This window comes from Somniosus microcephalus, chromosome 3, assembly GCF_052327205.1.
Source record: "Somniosus microcephalus isolate GS21.2 chromosome 3, FLI_Smic_1.0, whole genome shotgun sequence".
NCBI classification, from domain to species: Eukaryota; Metazoa; Chordata; class Chondrichthyes; order Squaliformes; family Somniosidae; genus Somniosus; species Somniosus microcephalus.
In genome coordinates, this window is record NC_140989.1 from 62760434 (window position 1) to 62787756 (window position 27323).

General features: G+C 42.3%; 1 protein-coding gene across 14 annotated transcripts in view; it reads right to left on the bottom strand.

Moving 5' to 3' along the window:
- eml4 (EMAP like 4) overlaps window positions 1–27323 on the bottom strand; it is a 334770-nt gene that overhangs the window by 78709 nt on the left and 228738 nt on the right. For all 14 annotated transcript variants that reach the window (XM_085980750.1, XM_085980748.1, XM_085980747.1 and 11 more), the window contains 4 exons: window positions 17971–18094; window positions 13555–13704; window positions 3347–3416; window positions 430–540 (listed from right to left, as the gene is read on the bottom strand). In XM_085980750.1, coding sequence (XP_085836876.1) covers window positions 430–540; window positions 3347–3416; window positions 13555–13704; window positions 17971–18094 — 455 coding nt within the window. The remainder of the gene's footprint in view (window positions 1–429; window positions 541–3346; window positions 3417–13554; window positions 13705–17970; window positions 18095–27323) is intronic.

The following is a 27323-nucleotide window of genomic DNA, read 5'->3' on the forward strand; positions in this document are numbered from 1 at the left end:
TAAAAAAATTGGACCAGTTTTCAACTTACAGCACTTTTACTGTACATCAAGTCTGGATATGCAGAACAAACATTGTAAAGAATGAATCACTGGCAAAATGCATGGTTTCAAATTTTCTGTGTTACATAATTTCAGAGTCAAAGTAACCAATACCTTCAAACACACAGGTATGTGCATTCATCAAGAGAAATAAATTATTATATTTTCTGAAGTGACAGTTTCTGTACCAATAAATCAGCCAGCACAAGCTTTAGAAGTTTGAGCTGGGGTTCATGGGAGAAACTTTGAGAGCACTCTCAAGTTCTCTTTTCCAAATCAGCAAATATTCAAAGCAAAAGCTGTTCAACCCCAGAAGCAATTGGCACTGGTAATACAAATGTAAAGTATACTGCAATCAATTATTAAGTGCAATATTGCTTTCATACTTACAGCTTTTGAGAAGGCCAATGAACCAACTCCACGTTCAAAAGTTCCAAGACCAATTATCTGTAGTGTTGCTAGGCTAACCGAATCCCATACTCGCACATGAGGCTGTAAGGGCTGAATTTAAATAATTACAAAGCTTGTGTTTTGATCTGAAGAGCATTCTATGAACCATTGCTTATTTAATGGAAATATATTTTCACAGTCAAATGACACATTACTATTAAGCTGTGTAAGCTAAATGTATAATGGCTTCATGACATATACCCTGTACCCATGGGCCTAGAAATTGGGTTGGGGCGCCAAAGTGGCGCAAAAGTCGCCTGAGCGCAGGATTTAGCGCAGCGATTGGAGTGATACCGATCGCCAGAAATTCAGTTTCAGTGCCGCTCGAGGGACATGGGGCGAGGCTCGAGGTGCTCCGCGTCCCTCTTAGGGTGCTGAAACTGATTATCGCAGCGCAACGTGCCGCAGCGCCACACGCTGCGGCATGGCACACTGCGGTACTGCAGGCCTTCCTCCCACTGTTAAGGGGGAGGTGCCTGCAACGGCGTGAGCCCCGATCGCGAGTGCTGGCAAATGAGCCCAGCACCAAGGAGAAGTGCCGGGCTCTCGGGAAACAGCCGGCAATGCCGCGGGGGGGGGGGGGGTTAGGAGGCCGGGGACGGAGGTGCTGGCAGGCGGCCGCCCCGCACCTCCACCTTAACTTGCGCCGCTGCCGGCACAGTAAGGCCCCGTGAACCAGGCGCGGGTAGCGAGCGGCGCAACTGCGGTGTTCGCTACCAAATATCGCGAACGGGGCACGAATGGGGCGCTGCGCACACCGATAACGTCATCGGTGGCGGCGCAGCGCAAATGCCTAATGCCACCATTAGCGCCCCTACTGAATATCGCGGGAGACGCAGCCAGTGGCGCTACAGCCACTGACTGCCTCTTTAGGTGCTAACAGGTGGCGCTACTCACCCAATTTCTCCATGATCTCTTGAAAATGTAATTTTTTTTAAAACTCCATTTTGAAATATTACATCGTTTCCCTAATAGCTCAGCAAGTTTATCCAGTGAGTAACTGAATCATAGACCAAGATGGTCCCAGCATGATCCCCTGTCTGTGCTGAGTTAGCTGATCTTGGGCATGACAGCTTAGGAGCACTACAATTAACTTCAAAATCTTTGTGGTAGGGAGGATTCCTGCTCCTGACTGCTCGGCAGCAACCGTGCTAGAAGTGCCCACAAGGCAAGAATACAAATCAAGCGTGGTGGCTGCACGCCCACTGCAAATGAACAGCATACCGACACTCACAATCAAATTTCATACAAGAGTCACAGAAGATTGGGAGGGGACGGCACAAAACTCTGACGGGAGGCGATTGAGAGCAGAAGAAAATTAGCAAGAAAATGTAATTTAAGAAAATGAGATTCATGTTCAAAAGAATGGGAAACATTAGGAACCTTATTAAACATAAAAAACTGCAATTATTTTTCAGAGTTACATGTACGTAAGATTACATTTGAAAGCCAAATTAATAAGACTTGATAGGTCAGTATTTCAGCATAGGCAGAAATAATGTCAAACTAATTTACACACTGGGAATACGAAGCTGGAGGAGTTTGTAGAGTTAGAATGGAGCAAGGCCATGGAGGAATTTGAAAGCAAGGATGAGGAGTTTACATTTTACATGGTGAGGTACAGAGAGCTAATATAGGTTAGCGAGGACAGGGATAATGGGAGAGTCAGTCAGCATATACAGGAAACTTTCGATTAACCGACCACTAAATAACCGGAAATGTCGGTTAACCGGCAAAATTCAGGAGTCGGTTCAGGTAACTTTTTTTTACTTTTGTTACTTTTTTTTAAAAACTCATTTCTGGCTGTGCAAGCGTCTAACTGAAGCTGTTGCTAAGCTACAGAGACGCTTGCAAGCGGTGCTGATTGTTTTGAAGCTGTTGCTAAGCAACAGGGTTTGTTGCTAGATACGGAGCTCAGAAGCTCCGTATGTTTTAACTATAGCGTTCGGTTATCCGGAATTGTTGATGAACCGGCAACACATCGGTCCCGTCCATGCCGGATACCAGAAAGTTTCCTGTAGACGGCTGCGTTTTGCATAAGTTGGAGTTTGCAGCAAATGGATAATGTGAGGTCAGAAAGGAGGAAATCAGAACCAATTGACTAAAGTATGGATAAGGGTTTCAGTGTTGGAGGGGCTAGGGTATGGGCAGAGACAGCAATGTTGAGCAGGTAGAAATATTAAATTCCTAGAATATTTACAACAGAACAGTGGGGGGTGGGGACACACGACACAATAAATAGATACAGAAAACAATCAACACTGCTCCTGGTTAAGAGAAAGAGTTGGAAGTATAATTAAAAGTAGGTCCTCCAGCTGGTTTACTCCAATCCTTCCTGCCCCCAGCCCCCCTCAGGATAATGACAATTCTTATTTGTATGCAGAAACTGAACAAATGGGGAAGAGGGCTTTCTTCAGCAGTAAGTTCTTCAGCGATTTTTTCACTATACAAAGAAACCTGCATTATTTGCACCGCAATTATCCTCTTCCACAATTGCTCAGAATATTCATGGGCAAAGCCTTGTGAATGACAATGTCTCATTGAACAGCTCCACCAGCCTCCTCCTTTCTGACATAAATTAATCTCAGTCCAAGAAAACCTTACAGTTCAAGAAAGGTTAAATTCAATTTACCATTGTATTGTACTTGTTTTCATTCATATGCTCAGAGTATGGCTGAACCATACATGCAAAACCAAAATGTGAGGACTCGATTATCCACCAGAGGATCACCTCCATTAGGGCAGATAATGGAGGTTATACTTTAAAACTGAGCATGTCATCGAAATACTGGTGGTACCAAGCAGTTTGATTGTACCACATTCTGTACAATATTTTTAAAAGTATATCAGTACTTACTCTTCCATCTTTATCTACTCCAGCTATCTGTCCTGTTGCAATCTTGATTTTGTCTGGATGAACTGCAAGGCTGCAAGAAATTGGCCAAAACAGTATTAAATATCTTAACATATTCTGCATACATATCATATAATATGCTGAGTTTTAGTCTTTCTTAGGTAGCTGCAACTGCGAATTTTGGCTCCAGCTGCAATATGTTAATTCGAGGAGTTAAATTGCCAATCCTGAATGAATTGAAGTCAATAAAACAAATGCCTGAAGCAAAGCTCCTTTTCAGTTTGAACCAAAACCGTTCCACAGGTTTGTGCTGATCTCTTGGAAAATACTAATTTACTTGTAAGTCAATCGCACAGTGAGAGGATCATTGTGATTCAACAGCTAGTGTTTCTAGCTGTAATTTTCTGCTATTTGCACTGTTTTTCTACAATTTCACATTCCTTTGGTGCACACATCCAGCAACAGCATTTTTGCTGCCACCAGTTGCCAATTGGAGCTACAAGCACAGTGCTCAGCATGGGCACTCCAATAGACTTTACACAGCACCCGCAAAAAACTTTGCAATAAATGAAAAATAAAAGTCCTCACAGTTTCAGAGACATGTTCATTTAAGATTAGAAAAGATCAGCTAATCCCTGTTGTATCAGTACTATATGAATAAATCATTGAGATAGTGACCTAAACCGGTGGTTCTCAAATTTTTTTGGTTGAAGGACCCCTTTTCAAATTGATTAATAATCACAGAACCCCCATCTAAATTATAATACTACACAATATTAATATGTAAGTGCTGCATGTAAAGAGTGTTTTATTAATGCTTTTAAGAAAACAGGTATTTACTTACAGATATCAGTGAGATTGGTGTGCCTGCTTTTCACTGCAGAGTCTGTCTATCCTTAGTGTGATGTTTGACAATTTATTTAAAGCTGTGCCTGCTGTTAACTTTCCTACTTGTTACATTAATTTTAAGTCCCATCCTAAAAACTACTGCTCATCTACAAATTTTAATTATGGACTATTTTAAAAAAAAATTAAAATGAGCAAAAGCTTCAATTTTAATTCAATGTTAAAGAAGTGAAATTAAAAACTCAAGACAAAAAACCCCCCTCCAAAAACACACAGCTGCTTGAGTGATTGGGATTGTCTGCTTCACACCCGTCCGCCGACATCCACATCAAACAAACTTGTTCTTTTCGCAGTCAGGGCGTTCCCAGCGGGTCAGGAACAAGTCCTTGCATTTCCAGCGCTCAGCCAGTCTGCAACCTGTCATCTCCAGTCAGTAACATGTGAACCCGAACTCACCTCCTCTGCCCTCAAAAAAACAACTGCCGGGCTCTGGGTCTCCAACAGCCCCCTGCTCTACCGCTGCAACTTTTCCAGAACATTTGGCACATAAATCAGTGCTGCTGCGGTAACGGGATTTCGGCTCGATTTGGCCCAGTACTGGCTGCAACTCGCTGAAATTCATGGTCCAAGATTATTTCACGCAACTGGTTTGGGAAAAATTTGCGCAAATAAAAACCTTTCAGCAGACCGCACGAAGCCAGCAGGAGACTCGCGGTGAATGATGGCGACTTGCCCTTGGTTGAACTTTAAAACTTACCAACTTCCCTACGAAACTTTTCTATTTTTCAGTCGCCCTTCGCCGCATTACCAGCCTCCTCCCACACAAGGACCCCGAACGTGAACACTCTGATCCCGTCTCCTCCCCGATTCTCTATGGTTCATTTTTACAGTCTGTAATTTTTCCAGAGATCTTCTCCAACAAATAATTGGTCAGTCTCTGCGGACCCCAGTTTGAGAAAAATTGGCCTGAACATCCACTTCCTCCAACACAGGCAACCGTGGCTGCGGTGTGTACTATCTAGAGGATGCACTGCAGCAGCTTGCCAAGGCTACTTGTAACAAGCTTTAGTGCACAAGGTCTTTGGTATTTTACTATTTTGAATACTTTTTAACCTCCAGTTTGATGTATTTATTAAATATGCATGTTATGTGGCAGTAATCCACAAGCATGGATTTTAGCCCGCACGAACGGGTCAGACGGGTTGTTAAAATGGTGGCTGGAAGGGTTTACGTTGTGTTCCCAACATATTCCCACTCACCGCCTCTTTAACTCAGTGCTAAATGGGGTCAGGAGGGCAGACCGCCCCAGCCAGGCAGTGGCCTAATTAAGATGCAGAAGTTGCAGCCTGATGTCACCAGTGCCGCAACACAATTTTAGCTCTTGGAATTGTGAGGCCTGCACAGTGCCAAACCCCACTAGTGCAATCTGGTGGCATTCGGTAGGGCGGCCATGGCAAGTTTCTTTTTACATTTTTGTTAGGAATAGAAATCTTTGTGAGGCCAGGGGGAGCAGAGTACTCCCCCGAGCCCCGCAAAGAGTATTTGGGCCTCCTTAGCCCCGGCATTGCTACTCCCTCCCAGCTCCTTGGAGACCTCTCCTCCCAGCATTAACTTACGTGGGGGCTGTTCCTTTGGGACCCCGGTGACACCTGGCTCCCAGCACAGTTCCTGCACCAGTTTTGGATAGGAGACAGATCAAAACTATTCAAATCTATTCAAATCAGGCCTGGGCTTCACAATAAACTTTCTGTGGTGGCTTCCCGCCCATCCTGCGACCCGAATGTGCCCTGAATTAAAATTGGGTTTGCAATGTACACAATATAATGCACAGAATTTCATAAAAATTCTCACCGAGTAGTTACTATTTTGATATTTGTTTAGCTCCTCTAGTGACCTTCTACAATGAAAGTTATACAATTATAGAATGATACAGCACAGGAGGCGGCCATTTGGCCCATCATGCCTGTGTTGGCTCTTTGAAAGAACCATCTGTAAATGTTTTCCCTTCAAGTATTTATCCAATTCCCTTTTGAAAGTTATTATTGAATTTCCTTCCACCCTTTCAGGCAGTGCATTGCAGATCACAACAACTCGCTGTGCAAAATTTTATTTCCTCATGTTGCCTCTGGTTCTTTTGTCTATCACCTTAAATCTGTGTCCTCTGATTACCAACCCTTCTACTACTGGAAACAGTTTCTCCTTACTTAGTCGATCACAACCGTTCATGATTTTGAACACCTCCATCAAATCTCCTCTTAACCTTCTCTGCTCTAAGGAGAACAACCTCAGCTTCTCCAGTCTCCACATAACTGAAGTCCCTCATCCCTAGTACCATTCTGGTAAAACTCTTCTACACTCTCCCCAAGGCCTTGACATCCTTCCTAAAGTGTGGTGCCCAGAATTGAACCCAATAATCCAGCTGAGGCCTAACCAGTGTTTTATAAAGGTTTAGCACAACTTCCTTGCTTTTGTACTCTAGTCCTCTATCAATAATGCCAAGGATTCCATTGCTTTTTTAACAGTCTTCTCAACTTGTCCTGCCACCTTCAAAGATTTGTGTATGTACACCCTCGGGTCTCTTTGATCCTGCATCCTTGTTCAAAAAAGGGGAGAAGGATAAAACCAGCAATTACAGGCCAGGGGAAATTTTTAGAGCCAATAGTCTGAGACAGAATTAACGGACACAACCTGCACAAATTGGAAAGGATCTAGAGAGTGCTACTCCCTGTAAAGTAACTCAAGTTCAGCAGATTTATATATATATATTTTTAAGTGAACTTGCTGACCAAAGACAATTCGTATTTCATGTTTCAAATTGCAAAAAAATGCAAATTTGTGACAAGCTGCCCACCCTGATATTATATTATATTATGATAAAGAGATGGATAAGATATAAATTCTCCAACTCAGGTTTTCCAGATTCACATCTGCTATAGATCCCAACCATCTTCAGCTGCTTCATCAATGACCTTCCCTCCATCATAAGGTCAGAAATGGGGATGTTCACTGATAACTGCACAGTGTTCAGTTCCATTCGCAACTCCTCAGATAATGAAGCCATCCATGCCCGCATGCAGCAAGACCTGGACAACATTCAGGCTTGGGCTGATAAGTGGCAGGTAACATTCGCGCCACCCAAGTGCCAGGCAATGACTATCTCCAACAAGCGAGTGTCTAACCACCTCCTCTTGACATTCAACGGCATTACCATCGCCAAATCCCCCACCATCAATATCCTGGGAGTCACCATTGACCAGAAACTTAACTGGACCAGCCACATAAATACTGTGGCAACAAGAGCAGGTCAGAGGCTGGGTATTATGCAGCAAGTGTCTCGCCTCCTGAAACCTCAAAGCCTTTCCACCATCTACAAGGCACAAGTCAGGAGTGTGATGGAATATAGAAACATAGAAGATAGGAGCAGGAGTAGGCCATTCAGCCCCTCGAGCCTGCTCCGCCATTTAATGCGATCATGGCTGATCATCATTCAAATTCAGTACCCGGTCCCTACTTTCTCCCCATATCCCTTGAGCCTTAAGAAATATATCTAACTCCTTCTTGAATATATTTAATGAATTGGCCTCAACTGCCTTTTGTGGTAGAGAATTCCACAGGTTCACCACTCTCTGGGTGAAGAAATTCCTCATCTCAGTCCTAAATGGCTTACTTATCTTTAGACTGTGACCCCTGATTCTGGACTCCCCCGCCATCGGAAACTTCATTCCTGCATCTAGTCTGTCCAGGCCTGTTATAAAATTCTAAGTTTCAATGAGATCCCCTCTCATTCTTCTAAACTCCAGCGAATATAGGCCCAATCGACCCAATCTCTCCTCATACGTCATTCCTGCCACCCTAGGTATCAGTCTGGTGAAACTTCGCATCACTCCCTCCATGGCAAGAACATCCTTCCTCAGATAAGGCGACCAAAACTGCACACAATACTCAAGGTGTGGTCTCACCAAGGCCCTGTACAACTGCAGCAAGTCATCCTTGCTCCTGTACTCGAATCCTCTCGCTATGAAGGCCAACATACCATTTGCCTTCTTAACCGCCTGCTGCACTTGCATGCTTAACTTCAGCGACTGGTGCACAAGGACATCCAGCTCTCGTTGCACTTTCCCTTCTCCCAATCTATTGCCGTTCAGATAATAATCTGCCTTCCTGTTTTTGCCACCAAAGTGGATAACCTCGCATTTATCCACATTATACTGCATCTGCCATGCATCGGCCCAATCACCCAACCTGTCCAAATCATACTGGAGTTTCTCGGCATCCTCCTCACAGCACACACGCCCACCCAGCTTTGTGTCATCTGCAAACTTGGAGATATTACATTGAGTTCGCTTGTCTAGATCATTAATATATATTGTGAATAGCTGGGGTCCTAGCACCGATCCCTGCGGTACCCCACTAGTCACTGCCTGCCACTCGGAAAAAGACCCGTTTATTCCAACTCTTTGCTTCCTGTCTGCCAACCAGTTCTCCATCCAAGTCAGTACCTTGCCCCCAATCCCATGTGCCTTAACTTTACACGCTAATCTCTTATGCGGGACCTTATCGAAAGCCTGCTGAAAGTCCAAATACACCACATCCACTGGTTCTCCCTTATCTATTCTACCAGTTACATCCTCAAAAAATTCCAGTAGATTAGTCAAGCACGATTTACCTTTTGTAAATCCATGTTGACTTTGTCCAATACTGTCACTGATTTCCAAGTGCTCTGCTATTACATCTTTTATAATGGGCTCTTAGCATTTTCCCCACTACTGATGTCAGGCTTACTGGTCAAAAATTCCCCGTTTTCTCTCTACCACCTTTTTTGAATAGTGGGGTTACATTAGCTACCCTCCAATCCATGGGAACTGTTCCAGAGTCTATAGAATTTTGGAAGATGACCAGCAATGCATCTACTATTTCTAGGGCCACTTCCTTAAGTACCCTAGGATGTAGATTATCAGGCCCTGGGGATTTATCAGCCTTCAATCCCATCAATTTCCCTAACACCATTTCCCTACAAATACTGATTTCATTCAGTTCCTCCCTCTCATTAGATCCTATGTTCCCCGACATCTCTGGGAGGTTATTTGTGTCCTCCTTTGTGAAGACAGAACCAAAGTATGTATTTAATTGGTCTGCCATTTCTTTGTTCCCCATTATAAATTCCCGATTCTGACTGCAAGGGACCTACGCTTGACTTCACCAATCTTTTTCTCTTCACATATCTATAGAAGCTTTTACAGTTAGTTTTTATGTTCCCTGAAAGCTTACTCATACTCTATTTTGCCCCTCTTAATTAATCCCTTTGTCCTCCTTTGCTGAATCCTAAACTGCTCCCAATCCTCAGGTATGCTGCTTTTTCTGGCCAATTTATATGTCCTCTCCTTGGATCTTATGCTATCCCTAATTTCCCTTGTTAGCCACGGTTGAGTCACCTTTTTTGTTTCATTTTTATGCCGAACAGGGATGAACAAATTCTGCAGTTCATCCATGCGATTTTTAAATGTTTGCCGTTGCCTATCCACCGTCAACCCTTTCAGTAACGTTCCCCAATCCATCCTAGCCAACTCGTGCCTCATACCATCATAGTTTCCTTTATTTAAATTCAGGACCCTAGTCTCTGAGTGAACTACTTCACTCTCCATCTTAATGAAGAATTCTATCATATTATGATCGCGCCGCCCCAAGGGGCCTCGCACAACAAGATTGCTAATTGATCCTTTCTCATTACATAATACCCAGTCTAAGATGGCCTGATCTCTAGTTGGTTCCTCGACATATTGATCCGGGAAACCATCCCGTATACACTCCAGGAATTCCTCCTCCATAGTATTGTTACTAATTTGGTTAGCCCAATCTATATGTAGATTAAAGTCGCCCATGATAACTGCTGTGCCCTTATTGCACGCGTCTCTAATTTCCCATTTAATGCCATCCCCAACCTCCGCATTACTGTTTGGGGGCTTGTATACAACTCCCACTAACGTTTTCTGCCCCATGGTATTTCTCAGCTCTACCCATACAGATTCCACATCATCAGAGCTAATATCCTTCCTTACTATTGTGTTAATCTCCTCTTTAACCAGCAATGCTACCCCACCTCCTTTTCCTTTTTGCCTGTCCTTCCTGAATATTGAATACCCCTGGATGTTGAATTCCCAGTCTTGGTCATCCCAGAGCCATGTCTCCTTAATCCCAATTATATCATATCAGTTTACATCTATTTGCGCAGCTAATTCATCCACCTTATTATGAATGCTCCTCGCATTAAGACACAAAGTTTTCAGGCTTGTTTTTTTAACACTCTTAGACCTTTTAGAATTATTATTTACTGTGGCCATGTTTGAGTTAAACCCTTGATTTCTCTGACTGCCACTTTTGCTTTTCTCCTTCCTCTCTTTTGCTTCTATCCTTGCTTCCCTTTCCTCTGTCTCCCTGCACAGGTTCCCAACCCCCTGCCATTTTAGTTTAAACCCTCCCCAACAGAATACTCTCCACTTGCCTGGCTGAGTGCAGCTATAACAACACTCAAGAAGCTCGACACCATCCAGGACAAAGCAGCCTGCTTGATTGGCACCCCATCCATCACCTTAAACATTCACTCCCTCCAGCACCGGCAAGGCATGGCTGCAGTGTGTACCATCTAGAAGATGCACTGCAGCAACACACCAAGGCTTCTTCGGCAGCACCTCCCAAACCCTTGACCTCTACCACCTAGAAGGACAAGGGCAGCAGGCACATGGGAACACCATCACCTCCAAGTTACACACCATCCTGACTTGGAGGTATATCACTGTTCCTTCATCGTCGTTGGGTCAAAATCCTGGAACACCCTCCCTAACAGCACTGTGGGAGTACCTTCACCACACGAACTGCAAGGGTTCAAGGCGGCGGCTCACCACCACCTTCTCAAGGGCAACTAGGGATGGGCAATAAATGCTGGCATTGCCCGGGACAACCACATCCCATGAATGAATAAAACATTTTTGAATAAAAGATTCAGTTACTGAGAATGCTTCACAGAACACTACACTGAGCAAAATCCTTGGGCTGGATTTTGCCAATGGGGAGCTTTTAGAGGTGGGACTCCCACTTGTTGGATTTTAGTCCCGCCTCCATCAACTTCTGGCCAACCCACGCTATTTTCCCTTGATTGACCTCGTTGAGCCCGCCCAGCGGGCTTAGCAGGCCAATTAATGGAAAGCCGGTTACAGAGAACGTCAGAGTATGACGTTTCTTCTGTCAAAAATGTTTGACAAATTAATTGTCATTGTTTGACAGCTCTGTGAAGCTGTCAAACACCGACATTCTCTGTAGTTTGATGAGTTCTTGAATTCAAGACTCATCAAACCTCTTTCTTTAGCAGAAATTAGATGGCTGTTGCACTGGAGACCCACTACTTGCCTCGGTGACCCTGGTGGGGTTCAGAGCCTTTGGGAAGCCCGCAGTTGTGTGGGTAAAATGGGGATAATCCTCTTATCTGCCTGTTAACAGGCAGTCAAGTGGCTGTAATCCCCTTCCCGCCTCCAAGGAGATGGGACCCGGCGCGGGTCGGCTATCCGCCTCCTGGCAAGATGGCACGGAGGCGGGATGGGCACCCGCCCCCAGATTCTGCCATTTTCCCGGCAGTCCCGCCTCCCCAGGGCTGGCAACATCGCGCCCCTTTTCTTTGCTGGACCAGATCAGAAGGAGTCTTATGCTTGAAAATGTCAGCGCTGGCTGGAAAGCATATCCTCTCTCTGCCAGCTGAGCAGCTTCTTGGTGAGTCTATAGGCCTGAAATGTCTGGTCTCCACGGAGTGTGAGAACTATATTAAGATGAACCAGTCACTTATAAAAGGTAGATTATTGAGATTTTCTTTCTTTGAACTTAAAAGTACACTCCCTCCCCATAATTATCTTCTCCTTTTAAACTGTTGTTGCAGAACACCACCTCAAAAACCAACACCACAGACCAGCTAAAAAATTAATTTGTAGTTGCCACAGAAAAAAGTACCCACCCACCCACGTTTCCTACCCAAATGAGAGGAAAAAAGGGCTGCTGAAAATACTAAGCGATTGGTGGGAAACCAGTGGCCAAACTGCACAATCAGAATGAAAAGTTTACAAAGTCACAACCCATTATAAATGTGGGCACAGTAATTTAGAATGGGAAAAGGTTGACAAAAATGCGACTACAGTAGCTCAGGTTGTGCAGACTGGAAGTGCGTACATGGACAAGATTTTTAAAAGATATATACTCATACTTACACATGTACATTATATTAAAATATTGGCATGCACAACGTCACTGAAAGCTACAACTGATTGTTGGAGCCAATCAGTTGGAAGATGTTCAAATTACTGGAAGTGCAACTCCCTGATGCATAATAATTTTTCTCTTCCCACTATTCAATACTGTATGGGAGGATTTGCAGTTATTTTATGGAGTTTTTAAACAGCTGAATGATAAATACCATACCAAAAGGATCAACCAAATAAAGAATGGCCCGGATTTTGCGGTCAGCGCAAACAAGTGGCACTCACTATTCATTACGCTTACACATGCCCACAGACTTTTTACACTGCGGTTTGTGGTTATCAGACCATCAACCAACAGCACGGTGCCCTCTACGGGGGATCTAGGACCTGTGTGAACAGGTCAAGCAATAGTGTGTCTCTTCAACCAATTAGATTGAAGAATGCTCATTGAGGCATGCAGAGTCTTAACCAGGAAGTGTAAGTTAGAATACAATGTAAAATCATGTACAGAAAGCAAAATAGAGGGAAAGAATGATAGGATTGAGAGAGATAAGAGAGGATTAAGAGAGAGAGATAAGAGACAAAGAAAAAAAGTTAAAAAAATAAATTAAAATTTTAATTAAAAAAAAAATCTCCAACAATAATTAAAATCTGATGGCTTGAGACTTCACAGAAAGAAAATTTTCAGTGCCAGAGAGGTTGTTTGCCAGTAATTAAGACTTATCACGTCGTTAAAAATGAACTTACGCTTGAATGGACAAGCCCTAACTTTTTCTGGCGTGTTTAGTAGGTATCTAGTGGGTTAGTACCATAATTTCATGCCCTTCATGCATTTGTGTGCTGAGTCTATCAGCGAGGTAACAGTGTAGCGAAGCTTGTGGAAGAGCAGGGAAAATTGGACAGCAACTTCCCGATTTCTGCATTTAACTGCACATTTGCAGACGTCGGAAGTTGCTGTCCGATTTGTTCCTTAATAACGATGACCCTGATAGCCACACTGTTATTCTTACTGCAAAATCCGTGCCATTATCTCTGTTCATGCCTTAATAGAAGTAATACTCTTACACAAAGGCTACTTTTGTAAACACACCAACGTCTGGTAAAAAAAATAATGGTAAATAAACTTACCATTTAACACAATCTGTGTGGCCCAGATAGTGCCTTTGAGTCCTCTCTTCAACGTTGTACAGCACCACAACAGATGCTATGAAATAGACAATTTCTCCAGTTGGGAGGAGGTAGATATTGGAACGACAGTCCCTTCCTCGATAGCCATATCTATTTTCTGTTAGTCAAGGCCATATTCAACTAAAATATATTCCTTGCACATTTTATTTTATGCCTAATGGCTCAGCAAGTTTATCCAGTGAATAGCAGAGTTATACGGACCTGGAAGGTGCCATTTTGATTCACAGTCTGATTCTAATCTAGACAGTGGCATAAGCACTACAAATGGCCTTAGTAGCTGCAGGTTAGAGAGAGAAAAATCAGCAAGGATTCCTCCTCCTGACCGCGTCCAGCAAAGCTTGCTGAAAGAGAGTGAGCTGGTGAGGAAAAGATTGGTTTCAACTGAAATGCTCCCTGAAGTTTAATAGCTGAAGCCACTCATTGTGAAGTCTTGCACATGAATAATGTATATTTTTGAAGGTATGTGAGGGTGAAACCATCTCAGTAAGAAATCAATACCTTCAGGAGGGAAGAGAAAAGAATTTGAAAGAATAAAGTAAGAAGAATTAAGAAAATAATATATTTCATTGCATTAATAAGAATGTAATAATTTCACACAAGACAACCATTAGCATTTTAAATCTGTGTGTCAGCTTGTTAGGGTTTCATAAGAAAAAATAGCTTTTATCACTGGGATTGGAGCTTGCCAGTATCAACCATTAAATCAGTTGGATGCTGGAAATAGTGGCTATCAGAACCAATGAAACCAATTGTTACCAGGACTGGAGCCTGTCAGAACCAATCAGTTGTTACTTTCTCCCACTCTGGTGCACATAAAGCTTTGTCAGGAAAACATTAAGATCAACTGATAGTTTCCACAAGTCAGTTACAGGTGCATTTATTTAGTGTTTGTCCCCAAAGAAGTTATACACAGCGTATTAACTGCTAAAATGTAGCTTATAAAACCTTATTTTCCTCAAAAGGATTTTTGTGGGCATGTAGCATTGTTATCTTTTGTGAAGGGTTATTTTCTACAGGACTAGTTGCAGGCATTTTTTGAGATAAGGACGATGTTCCCTGAATAATTGACTATTATTAAACATTCTTGTGACTATATTTATAGAATGACCATGGGTTTTGGAAATAAAATAGGGAGTAGCGTTGCAGTGGTGAATATGTTTTACGCTTAAAAAATGTACCAAGATTTCCATAATTAGGATTGCACGACAGTGTACTGCTGATGTGTGTTGCAGAACATTGCCCCGTCTGTAGGTAGTTGTAACATGTAGTAATGTTCTATAATTTTGCAGTGTTTTCAGTTTGCATGTGGTGGAGATTGATTTATTACCAAGTAGTAAGCAGGGAAATAGCACAACATCCATATTAGAGCAGTCAACATGAGTGGCATTAATAATCAGTAAGAGCATAATCAGTCTCAAGCCCCAGACTGGAGATATTTATTCAGGTCAACCTGATAACATGAAATTCAGTTCCCCATGCCTATTCCATGTTTTCATATATTTCAGTTTTTAATTAATTGCAGTAATAACTCATTTTTAGTAAAATAAACTTTTTTGACAGGGTCAAAACAGCAATACAAGCTAAACATTTCTGTAGCCAATAATACAGGAAAACATTTAATGTGTTTATATAACATTCTTCTGTCCACTAATTTAACAAAGGCATCAACATAGCACCACCAGACTTGCTGGCCAACATTAGCTTCCTGTCCCCCAAAATATTAAATGCAAAATCTTCATCATCATCTGCAATTCCGCCATTGCCTTCTCCCATCCCATCGCTGCCATCACCTCCAGTCTAATACCCTATCCCACATGCCCCATTCCTCTAATTCTAGCCTTGTGGGCTTCATCCATCCTTTGCCCTAGTATTGTTAGCAGAGCCTTCAGCTGCCTCGGCCCTTCTCCCTAGAATCCCGTCCGTAAACCCCTTAACCTGTCTATTTTCCGCTCACTTTTATAAACCTTCTCAAGACCCATCTTTTTGACAAAGACTTTGGTCACCCCTCCTAATCTCTTCCTTCTTGGGTTAGTATCCATTTCCCTTACTTATCTTTATTTGTGAAGGACCTTGGGACTTTAAATATATAAAGACACTACATAAGTGCAAGTTGTTGTTAGTAAGTCACACAAACTGCAGAAAAATTACACACCAATAAATAAACTTGACCATCCCACAACTACCATTGAAAGCAAAGGCAGTGGCACTGCATCATATAAATTTACTTATTTATTATGCCAAAGGTACAAACCAGAAAATGTAGCAGCCTGTTGGATGGAATATTTATCCAATAGGCAGACTCCACACCACAACATACTAGTGCTTTCCTTGTTCATGTTACACAGTTGGGTATGCTCTTTAAAGAGCATCCTCAATATGGATGTGGAAGTATATCCAAATACAAGGTGAGCACCCCTCCTCCCACCCCAAGTTTGCAGCTAAAAAACTGGGAAAAAGTGTGTGTAAGACGTCGCATCAGTTATTACAATTGCCCAGAGTGGAGAATTGATTTTAATGCATACTGATTGTTCCATGTGCTGCAATAACAGTGCACAACATAGAAACATAGAAGATAGGAGCAGGAGTAGGCCATTCGGCCCTTCGAGCCTGCTCCGCCATTCAATGTGATCATGGCTGATCATCCAAATTCAGTACCCTGTCCCTGCCTTTTCCCCATATCCCTTGATCCCTTCAGCCTCAAGAAACATATCCAACTCTTTCTTGACTATATTTAATGAACTGGCCTCCACCGCCCTCTGTGGCAGAGAATTCCACAGGTTCACCACTCTCTGGGTGAATAAATTCCTCATTTCATTCCTAAATGGCTTACCCCTTATCCTTAGACTATGACCCCTGGTTCTGGACTCCCCGGCCATCAGAAACATCCTTCCTGCATCTAGTCTGTCCAGACCTGACAGAATTTTATAGGTTTCGATGAGATCCCCTCTCAATCTTCTAAACTCCAGTGAGTATAAGCCCAATCGACACAATCTCCTCATACGTCATTCCTGCCATCCCAGGTATCAGCCTGGTGAATCTTCGCTGCACTCCCTCCATGGCAAGAACGTCCTTCCTCAGGTATGGTGACCAAAACTGCACACAATACTCAAGGTGCGGTCTCACCAAGGCCCTGTACAACTGCAGCAAGACATCCTTGTTCCTGTACTCGAACCCTCTTGCTACGAAGGCCAACATACCATTTGCCTTCTTAACCGCCTGCTGCACCTGCATGCTTACCTTCAGCGACTGGTGCACAAGGACACCCAGGTCTCTTTGCACTTCCCCTTCTCCCAATCTATTGCCATTCAAATAATAATCTGCCTTCCTGTTTTTGCCACCAAAGTGGATAACCTCACATTTATCCACATTATAGTGCATTTGCCATGTTTCTGCCCAATCACCCAACCTGTCCAAATCGTACTGGAGTTTCCCGACATCCTCCTCGCAGCTTACCCTCCCGCCCAGCTTTGTGTCGTCTGCAAATTTGGAGATATTACATCCTATTCCCTCGTCCAGATCATTAATATATATTGTGAACAGCTGGGGTCCTAGGACCGATCCTTGCGGTACCCCACTAGTCACTGCCTGCCACTCGGAAAACAACCCGTTTATTCCAACTCTTTGCTTTCTGTCCGCCAACCAGTTCTCTATCCAAGTCAATACCTTGCCCCCAATCCCATGTGCCTTAATTTTGCACGCTAATCTCTTGTGTTGGACCTTATCGAAAGCCTTCTGAAAGTCCAAATACACCACATCCACTGGTTCTCCCTGATGCGCTATCAATTACTCATAAAAGACGGAGAGTTACTAAAAGGCTTTTATTAACAAAGAACAGAGCATGCCTCTTGTGGTTGACTGGTTTCCAAGAAGGCAGGGGGCTGCAGAGCAGTCACCTTTATACCTGGGCCTGTGGGTGGAGCCAGGGGCGGAGCCAGCAGAGGCATGCCTAGATACAACAGTGTGCAACAACAACAACGGTGAACAACAATAACAGTGGTTTACCACACTCCCTTATCTATTTTACCAAAATACAACTGAGGAAGTGGGGACTGGGAGCCTGATAGAGAGCAGGCGCCTGGAAGTAGGAGGAAGCCGGGCAGCAGTGGAGAGTCCATAGTCAACAGAAGAACAGGATAGGGTGTTGAGCAGGTGACTTCACTCCCTAGAGTAAGCTAAGGTACCACCACAATGATGTTCGAATATGACACACCACTTTACACCCCAAACAGGTACCTACATTTCCAGTCTGGCATATAAGTATATACACAATGACATATCCATCAGGTACCCATCATGTATCCTCTACATACATTTACTTCTAAAATGATTTTCAAACAAGTAACAGGACAAGGATACACCCACTCTAGCTTCAGCTTCTCAGAAGGCAGTTCTGACTTGATCTCGTCATAATTTGTTACATCAGAAGGAATGTACATTGTGATCGGACGCCCACGCATGAACATCTTGATCATATCTCCCTCTGTTCAAAATAAAAACAAACTCTAGTTAGTTTTAAAACTATTTAATAACTTTGTAATTGGACAAGACAGTTTTTCATGCTACAAGCAATGCAGAGTATGTGGCTATTCTTCAAGGAAAAAAGCAGTTAGGCGCTTAATTTTTTTTTATTTCAACAAAGCTAAGTCTTGGGTCATGACATTTGAAAAATTTTAACTGTGTGTTAAACTATAGGCCACATAAAATGGCATTTTGTGTAGATTAAAATGTTGAAGTGCTTTCTCTAAAGCAAATTGCTTTGAGTTATTAACATACAAGTGAGAAACTAACATTAATTTATACCAGAGTATGATCTTCTATAGATTGATTTCTGGCGACATCTTGTTATCTACCTAATTTCTTCTTTTGAAAATTAAAGCTGCAATCCCTCAGGTTATTTCAAGAGTACTACCCTCATCCTTTAAGATGTAACACTAGGCACAAAAAATGGGCAACAACTCCACTGCATTAGTGTACAAAGTAATGTCATATGAATAGGTTAAGCATACAAATGCTAACATCACACAGAAATTTCTGGGCTACTGATTTAGAATGGGCAAGATGTGTAAAATAGCATATATGCTAAAATCACATTTACACCGCATACAGACCAGCTAAAGGCAGGGAATAGATAAATAATGCAAAAAGGGAAATCCAGAGTTTAGGGCCTAGGTGGCTGAAGGCATAGCATGAATGGTGGGGCGAAGGAAGTGGGTGATGTACAAGATGCCACAGTTGGAGGAACGCAGATTTCTCAAAGGGTTGTAGTGTTGGAGCAGGTTACAGAGATAGAGAAGGGTAAAGATCTGGAGGGATTTGAACATGAGGATGAGAATTTTAAAAAAAAGGTGTTGGCGGACCGAGAGCCAGTGTATGTCAGCGAGCACTGGGATGATGGGTGAATGGGACTTGGCGCAGGTTAGGATATGGAGACGGATGATGGTACCGAGGTGGAAGTAGGCTGTCTTTGTGATGAAGAGGATATTGGGTTGGAAGCTCATTTCAAGGTCAAATAGACACCAAGCTTGCAAACAGTCTCATTCAGCCTGAGACAGTGGCCAGGGAGGGGCATGGAATCGTGGCTAGGGAACAGAGCTTGTGGCGGGGTCCGAAGACAATGGCTTTCGCCTTCCCAATGTTTAAATGGATGAAATTTCAGCTCATCCAGAACTGAATGTTGGAATAGCAATCTGACAACATAGCAGCAGTGAATGGATAGCGAGAGGTAGTGATGAAGTAGAGCTGCGTGTCATCAGCGTAAATGTGGAACCTGATATTATGCGTTTCGATGATGACACTGAGGGACAGCATGTAAAGAAGAAAAGAGCTATTAAGCATATTTATTTGCTCTTTAATTTAGGTTTATGCACAGGGCCTGTTCTGACTATACCATCTCACCCTCGCACTGGCACCAAGCCCATATCATTACTCACCCTAACTGAATTGGAAATATGACGTCACAGAAATCCATCTCTAGAATTTATAAACAGAATAATAAATCGCCAAAAACATAGAATGACAACCCTGCTGTTTTGAGCTAAAATAAGGCTTTTAAACTTTGTTCCGTATATATCATTTAATTTGGATTACATAAACCTACCCTTTAACATGTCATGACCCAAGGAGGTCTCCATTTCACGCCCCTGCAAGTAATCAGCCAAGCCATTTGGTTATTAATGCCAACATTAAATTAGGCAAGCACCATGCAAATTAGGAAGTGAAATGAGGGAAACACTGTCAGAAACACAAAAAATAGATGCCTCTACCCTGCCCTAAACCTGCTAATCTTTTTCTTCCAATGTATTCATCAGGAAACCTTGCATTTAATAGGTTTAGCATCCAAGCACAGGTTGAAGAGAGAGAATTGGATGGGAATAAACGAATACTGTTTATAGAAAACAAATGGGAAGTTTGTATATCATATCGAATTGCATAGGAAAAGTTAAAAAATGTCAATATTAACTTAATTTGATCAAAACAAATTAGGAGCATTTCTTTACTGAATTGTGAACTGTCAAAGTTGAATATTAATTAAATTCATATTGTTGATTTAAAACAAAAAAACAATTCTCTTATTTAACTGAAGAAAAAATGTTTAAAATTCTGAACTATTTGGAATCAATGAAAATTCATTTTTAAAAACAGCTCGACTTTTAATGTGTTCTGGGTGATTAACTGGTTTGGGATTTTTAACAACTGAACATAATTTTTTATATATATTATATATATATTGCATGCGGATAACTAATTTCAGTCTTGTATGAAAGGTATTTCTTTTACAGTTCAGTGGATAAGAAGTCCCGAGTATCCAAAGGGTGTGCAGTGCATGTGTACTCCACAAGTCATTTTACAGCATTTCATCACATTCTTTGAATGCAATATTGTTAAAACCATCTTGAATTATTACTTTAACAGCAAGCTAGATTGGCATACAGAAATTATATAAAGAAACAGGGCAACAAACTTAGTGCCACCTATTTCAAGCATTGCCATTAGTAAATGTGCTAATTAACTTGTACAAAACTGGTAGATAGCAAACTAATTCTATTACAGGTAAAGCTTGAAATCTTAGGAACGGTTAGAAGCAAGAATTATCTAGAATAACTGGAAAACCACTAACGCTAACTCGTCCAGTACATTATTAATTATTTAAAATGTCATGAATTGTTATTGCACGCCTCATTGCAATGTGCCAAAATCAACCTTGAAGTGATGTAAACTCTCAATCCCCTTTTACTGCACAATAGCTTCCATGCACTTCAAATGTATAGTTCTATTGATATGGCATCTGCCAGAAAATAAAGTAACAAAGTGACTACATTGCATCATACAAAACAAACTATTAGCTACCTAGGCTGAAAATCCAGTGACTATAAGCAATCCGAGTTGGAAGTCAGTCGTAGGGGGGCCTACCTAGCAGCTGGCCGCAGTTTTTGTTGGGCCAGGAGGAACATGCCATCTTCTCCTAGCCCAAAAAATTCCCCTAATTGTTCCAGGTTGCTTTTGGATCGCCCTTAAGTGGCCCCTTTAAGGGCACTAGTTAGGCCGCTCATCACTCTGCCATTTGTACTTGAAAACTGCAAACAGGCTTCTACAACTGGCATAGGACCCCATTTGCATACGCAAGCAACTTTCCGCTTATTTCGGGTGGGGGTACTGGATACCTATTTACAGGCCAGCCTGAAAATCGCATCAGGCCGGCCTTGGGCGTCGAAGGTGCGGCTGCTGTTCCCCTGTCATGTTCAACTGCCGCACGTCTCATAAACGGGGTGGCTGACGGTTGAAAATTTCTCCGCCCCTGGATCTTTACAGCCAGCAAAGGAGACTTGCACCCAATCAGTCTGGGTCAAATTTGAATCCCGGTCCTGCAGGTGGAAGACCAGTATTTAACCCATTGCGCCACCCTGCTCCTCACTTACGCACTTTTCAACACTGCACAGCTAATTTCCCCTATCTAGCCTTGCAACACCAAGGGCAATTGTCCCACCCTTACCTACCACACTGGCTGAGATCAACTAATTCAGCACAGAATAGCAACTGTACCAGGAAACTTTCTAGTCTGTATGGCTCAGTACTGCACTACATGGTGTATTTATCCACTGCACCATCAGGGGAACTCAAGTCTGAGCCTTGAGACTGGTAGATCGTACTCCTGTAGTTAGATATAATGCATATATTGTCAGGTGACACTGGACACTGCGCTCTTCTAAAACTTGGACCACCACTATTTTGTGCTTAGTAAGTAAAAATGTACAGCATAAAACTACCACAGTTCAGCTGGTTTCAGAAACCACAAACACTGTAGTATGGAAGCTATTATGGTGCAGTAAAAGGGGATTGAAGCCTAAACAGACATTGTTGTCCTGGTGAAAACAATGGACATCATTTTACCAGGTACTTGAAAATTAAACAGCCAAAAAAATGCAGTCCAATCACATCTGTTGTGGCACAATCTATCCCATCAGCAGATATGGAAATGAGTTTTTCAGATCATACCATTTCTTTTTGTTACAAGAACTCGGGCACATAAAAATCTTCCTAAAAAGGGGACAATGAGCTTTTGAGGCACATATTAAGAGATGTTTACTCTGCATTTAACCTGGCCTAGGAGTGATGAATGGTAACACTGTAAATAGATGGTGGAGGGCGTTCCACTTTCCAGCAATGACTTCGATTACCTCAACAAGTACAAACCTCACTCTAAATTTAGAGAAAATCAATTATATTTTTTGACAGTCATTTTAGTACTGTGGCTAATTAGAAGTTCGTTTTATTCAGAAAGTATCATATTAATACTTGGGCTACATACATCCCCTTGATTCACATCTCCAGGTGATAATGGTGCATGATAGAATTGATGGGGCTGATAATATGGTCTTTGGTGCTAGTTGTGCTGCTGTGTTTTGGGTACCATCACCCTGCAATAAGGAGCACTGAGGCCTGATGAGCACCCAATGCACACGACACTTGATACAAATGTCCAGAAGCACTTGTAGCACTCAGAGCCTGTACACATGCTAAGGCCCCCAAAATGTTTTAAAAATAGTTTTAGGTTTGAACAGCACTCCATTCAGTGCCTATATAAAACAGACACTGCAAATGGTTTTTGCTCTTGAAGGGGCTCATTCATCAGTAGTTGCTATCAGTATTTGGTGTTTATTTTTCCATCCATACTTTTTTGCTGTTCAACTGTGTAGCTGGTTTGCCACAAAGAAAACTATAGGCAGCTTTTTAAATCTGTGCTTCATCTGCTAGGTCAGATAGTATTTCATACAATGCTGCCTATAGGCATTCGTCACTATGCAGCCCTGTGTATTTTCAGGTTTTGGAGGAGGAGGCATGAAAGATTTGGCAATTGAATTTAGACGCTCAATTAGGGCTCATCCTTATGCCCCACCTGTGTTTACAGTGCTAGATAATCATACCTAAACATGCCTAAAAACACCTGCAGGCAGACATTATAGCCCTGATTTTAATGTGAGGTGACATTGTGAGCGCTAAGCTTGCCTTGGCTCATCAACGTGAGGACCAGGCCATTTTAACTTCTGGGCCTCCTTTAAATAGACCAAGCCTCATTCCTGCCTTCACCCGGCGGCAATGACATCAGGCCGTTGAGTGGAAGTTGCATATGTGGGACAAGAAGCCACAGCCAGGGACCTGCGGGAACGGTCTCCGGCAGTCAAGTAAGTGGTGGGGGATAGGGGTAGGTTATCGTGGTCAGAGAGGGAAGCCGGGGTCTAGGTTTCCTTGTTGGGAGAGAGGCTAAAATTAAGACTTATGATTTCAAAATGGATTTAATCACAAAACTGTGCACACCCGTGCAGCTAGGCCTAGAAAACAATTCCAAGACAAGGACGGCTCTTGTCAGTAGCCGTCAAGGTGACAGCTGTTTTAAACATTTATGCCACCGAGTCCTTTCAAGAAACAGGAGATATTTGCCAAATCTTTCAACCTGTAGTACACAGTTTCTGAGGTTACTCGATACATTTATTTCTGCATGGAGAACAGAGCAAAACGAGAGAATCCTGCACTTTTACCCTCTGGCTGGATTTCCCAAAAGCATAGGCATTATTGTTGGCATTCATGTGGCAGTACAGGGCCCTAACCCCAATACTGCACCCTCATGAACAGAAAGCAGTTCCAGTATGAATGTACAGTTGATCTGTAGCCATAGGAACAGAGCCAGCAATGCTACCGTGGCAATTTCCTTGATTCATGTTATGCCAATGCAAAGTGCCACCATTATTAGAAAAGCCAGAAAAATTAAATGGCTATCTGCCAGGGACCAAGGCTTTCTATTGCAATCAAAGCTGCTTACGCCATTGGACACGCAAGAGAGATATGAGGCACACATAGACTATTAGCATCCTTAATTAGCTGCTTTATTAAGGTAGGTGTGTAGGTGTGTGTGTGTGTGTGTGTGTGTGTGTGTGTGTGTGTGTGTGTGTTTGTTTTATTTCCTGAGGAAATTCAGCACTCAAGGGATTAACTAATCCTTGAAAAACTTGCTGGTCCACTAGCAGTGAAACAATCTGGTTCAAAACAACACCCTTGCTGAAATCAACTAAACTAAACCAGACTTGGGACGAGAGGAAACAGGAAGGAACTTACTGAAAAATGATATCCTGCTGCAATGATATAGCAACACCCTGCCGTGGGGAATTTTTTGTCTTTACTTTTTGAAGTAGAAAAAATGTGTTCAAAAATGTTTGTATCCTAAATGCTTTAAATTTGCTCTAAGCTTTTGGATAATCTACAAAACAAAGGTTAAGTTTTCTAGATATTTCACACTGTTGATATTACCTGTATCTTCTTCAATCAAGTGCTTTACACTTGTTCGTCATCTTCAAAATTCCCACCAAGAATAATTTAAAGTGATTTTTAAATTGTGAACCACCATTTTAAATTAACTTTACAAGTTTGATAGCAAATATACAAATTTACACATTCAATCAATCCTCAGTGTTATAATCCCAGACCTTGCAAAATTACACATATTTTGTTAAAAAAATTGAGGCATCTGCTCGGCACTGCCTCCTCAGTTCTCTCCTCTTCCCACTCTTCACTTCTCCTAGCCTTCTGCTCAACTCCAGTCTCAGTACTTCCCCAGCCTCAAATGGATTTTCTCAATGAAGCCTGCGAATTGTTTCCAGAGTACCAGTTTCTGAGCTGGTACTTCCTTTATTACCTGCCTTCCCAAACAGGGTGTGCAACCAATAAGCAGCACGGATAGTGCTGGTTGCACACCTGACTCATAGTAATGAGGCTCCAGTGCAAATTTTCCGTGTACGCTCGCCCACGTGAGCAGGCACGTGCCAAACCCCCACCCCCGCACTCTCCTCCCCACCGCCTGTTTTCGGGCACAATTAAATTTCTAGGCCCAAGTATCAAGGAGAGTGAAAAATGAGGATACTTCTACAGGAAACTCTTGTTTAAATGGCACCTTATTATATGGAATTCTCTATTAACCGGCAAAATTCATACTCCAAAAACAACACCTCAATAACTGGAAATATTGCCGAGTCCGAGTCTCCCGCGGTGGCCGAGTTAGTCAATGGGGGTAGTTCTCCAAACTGCCACTACTCGGCTTCTTGGCGCTGTCGGAAGTCCGAACACCTCAATAACAGGAATCTGACTCTCCCATGCTGCCAATAGTCTCTTCCGATCCGTCATTTTTCTGTGTCTCTCTCCGTCTTTATCGTGAATTATCTCCCCCCATCTTGCATTATGGAATTCCCAAAAGTTGGTGCAAGCAAAAGGAAGAGAGTGGTGTTAACTTTAAAATAGAAAATCGAGATATGCCAACGACTAGAAAGGGGAGAGAAGCGTATCAACATTATGAATGAATTCAAAATTGGTTCGTCAACAATCTACAACATCAAATCGCAGAAGGATAAGCTGTTCAAGTTTTATTCAAGCTCGGAGACATCTAAGAGTGTAGAGAAACGGCATACGCTTCATAAGCCTAAGCTTGAAGAGCTGGATACTGTGCTTTATGAGTGGTTTTCTCTTAAGGGTTCAGAAGGTGTTCCACTTTCCAGACCCATGCTAATCGAGAAAGCGAAGGATTTCTACGTAAAGATGAAGCTCACTGACAAGTGTGCTTTCTCCAAGGGATGGTTAACATGCTTCAAGTTACGGCACGGGATACGACGACTCGATATTTCCGGGGAGAAGAAATCAGCTGATCACGACGCCGCAGAAGAATACTGCAATTATTTCAATCGGATTGTGCAACAACATGATTTGTCGCCAGCTCAGATATACAATGCTGATGAAACTGGCTAATTTTGGAGGTTTTTGCCAGAATCAACGCTTGCTGGGGCTAGTGAAGCTAATGCTTCAGGTTATAAGAAAAATAAAGATCGTGTAACCGTGCTAACATGTGCGAACACTGCTGGATCACACCGGGTTAAACTTCTTGTTATTGGGAAGTATAAAAATCCCCGTGCATTTAAAAATGTGAGGCACTTACCTGTTGAGTACAAAGCTCAAAGAAATGCTTGGATGGATAAGGAAATCTTTTCATATTGGTTCCATCATATTTTTGTTCCATCTGTGAGGGAACATTTACGTAAAATAGGGAAACCTGAAGATAGCAAATGCATTTTATTGCTTGATAATTGTAGAGCCCATCTGCATGAATCCGAGTTGGTTTCGGGAAATATTTTCACCATTTATTTGCCACCAAATGTAATTTCTCTCAAACAACCCATGGACCAGGGTGTTATCCAAAATCTCAAGTGTCATTACAAGACTTCTTACGTAAACTGATAAACCAAGATGGCAATATTCACGCATTTCAGAAGGAATGCAATCTTTAAAGATGCCATATTTAATGTTGCATGTTCCTGGAACTTGGTGAAAGGTCACACTTTGAGACAAGCCTGGCGCAAATTGTGGCCTTCTATAATGTTTGCTGAAGGTTCTTCTTCAGAGGAGGAATTTCATGGGTTCAATGTTCATCCCAAGAGGAGTACAGTAATGGAAATGGCTGGCAAACCCTCTATGTAACCTCAGTGAAAGTGATATTGAGCAGTGGGTTGATGCAGATAGAGAAGTTGCTGTTGTGCATATGCTAAGTGATGATGAAATAATGGAGAATGTTTTGAATCCAAAGAAAGAAAAGGAAAGTGAGATGGAAAGTGAAGAGGATGAGATTTCTGAAGAGAAGATGATTTCTTGGACTAAAGCTGCAGAAGGATTTGCTTCAATCCTCCAATTTGCTGAAAGGCAGCCTTACTACTCTGCCCAAGAAGTTATGCAACTCCATATTCTGCATTCCACCTTTCTACAAAAAAGGCAAGAGTCCACTAAGCAAGCAGACATCCGGGACATGTTTAGGAAAGCTTCCAAAAGAGTTGAAGCAGTGGAAGTGCCTGAAGAACCTGTTGAAGTGCAGGATCCTGATGACCCAGCTGACATGGATATTCCTGATGAACCAGTTGACTTGGAATAAGTGTACAGTCACCTACAGTACTTTATACTGTACAGTCGTTTATAAGTTTTGTTTTACTGTTAAGTAATTAGAGTTATGGATTACCCTCAACTGGCAGTACTGTACTTAATCAAGCATCTTCCACCATCCATTTAACACAACATTCTGTAGGTGAGTACCCAATTACTGTATACTGCACATTTCTTGATTTTTTTATTTTTGTTTGTTAAAAATAGCCTCGGTAGATAACCCTCTCCGTCATCCGGAATTTTTA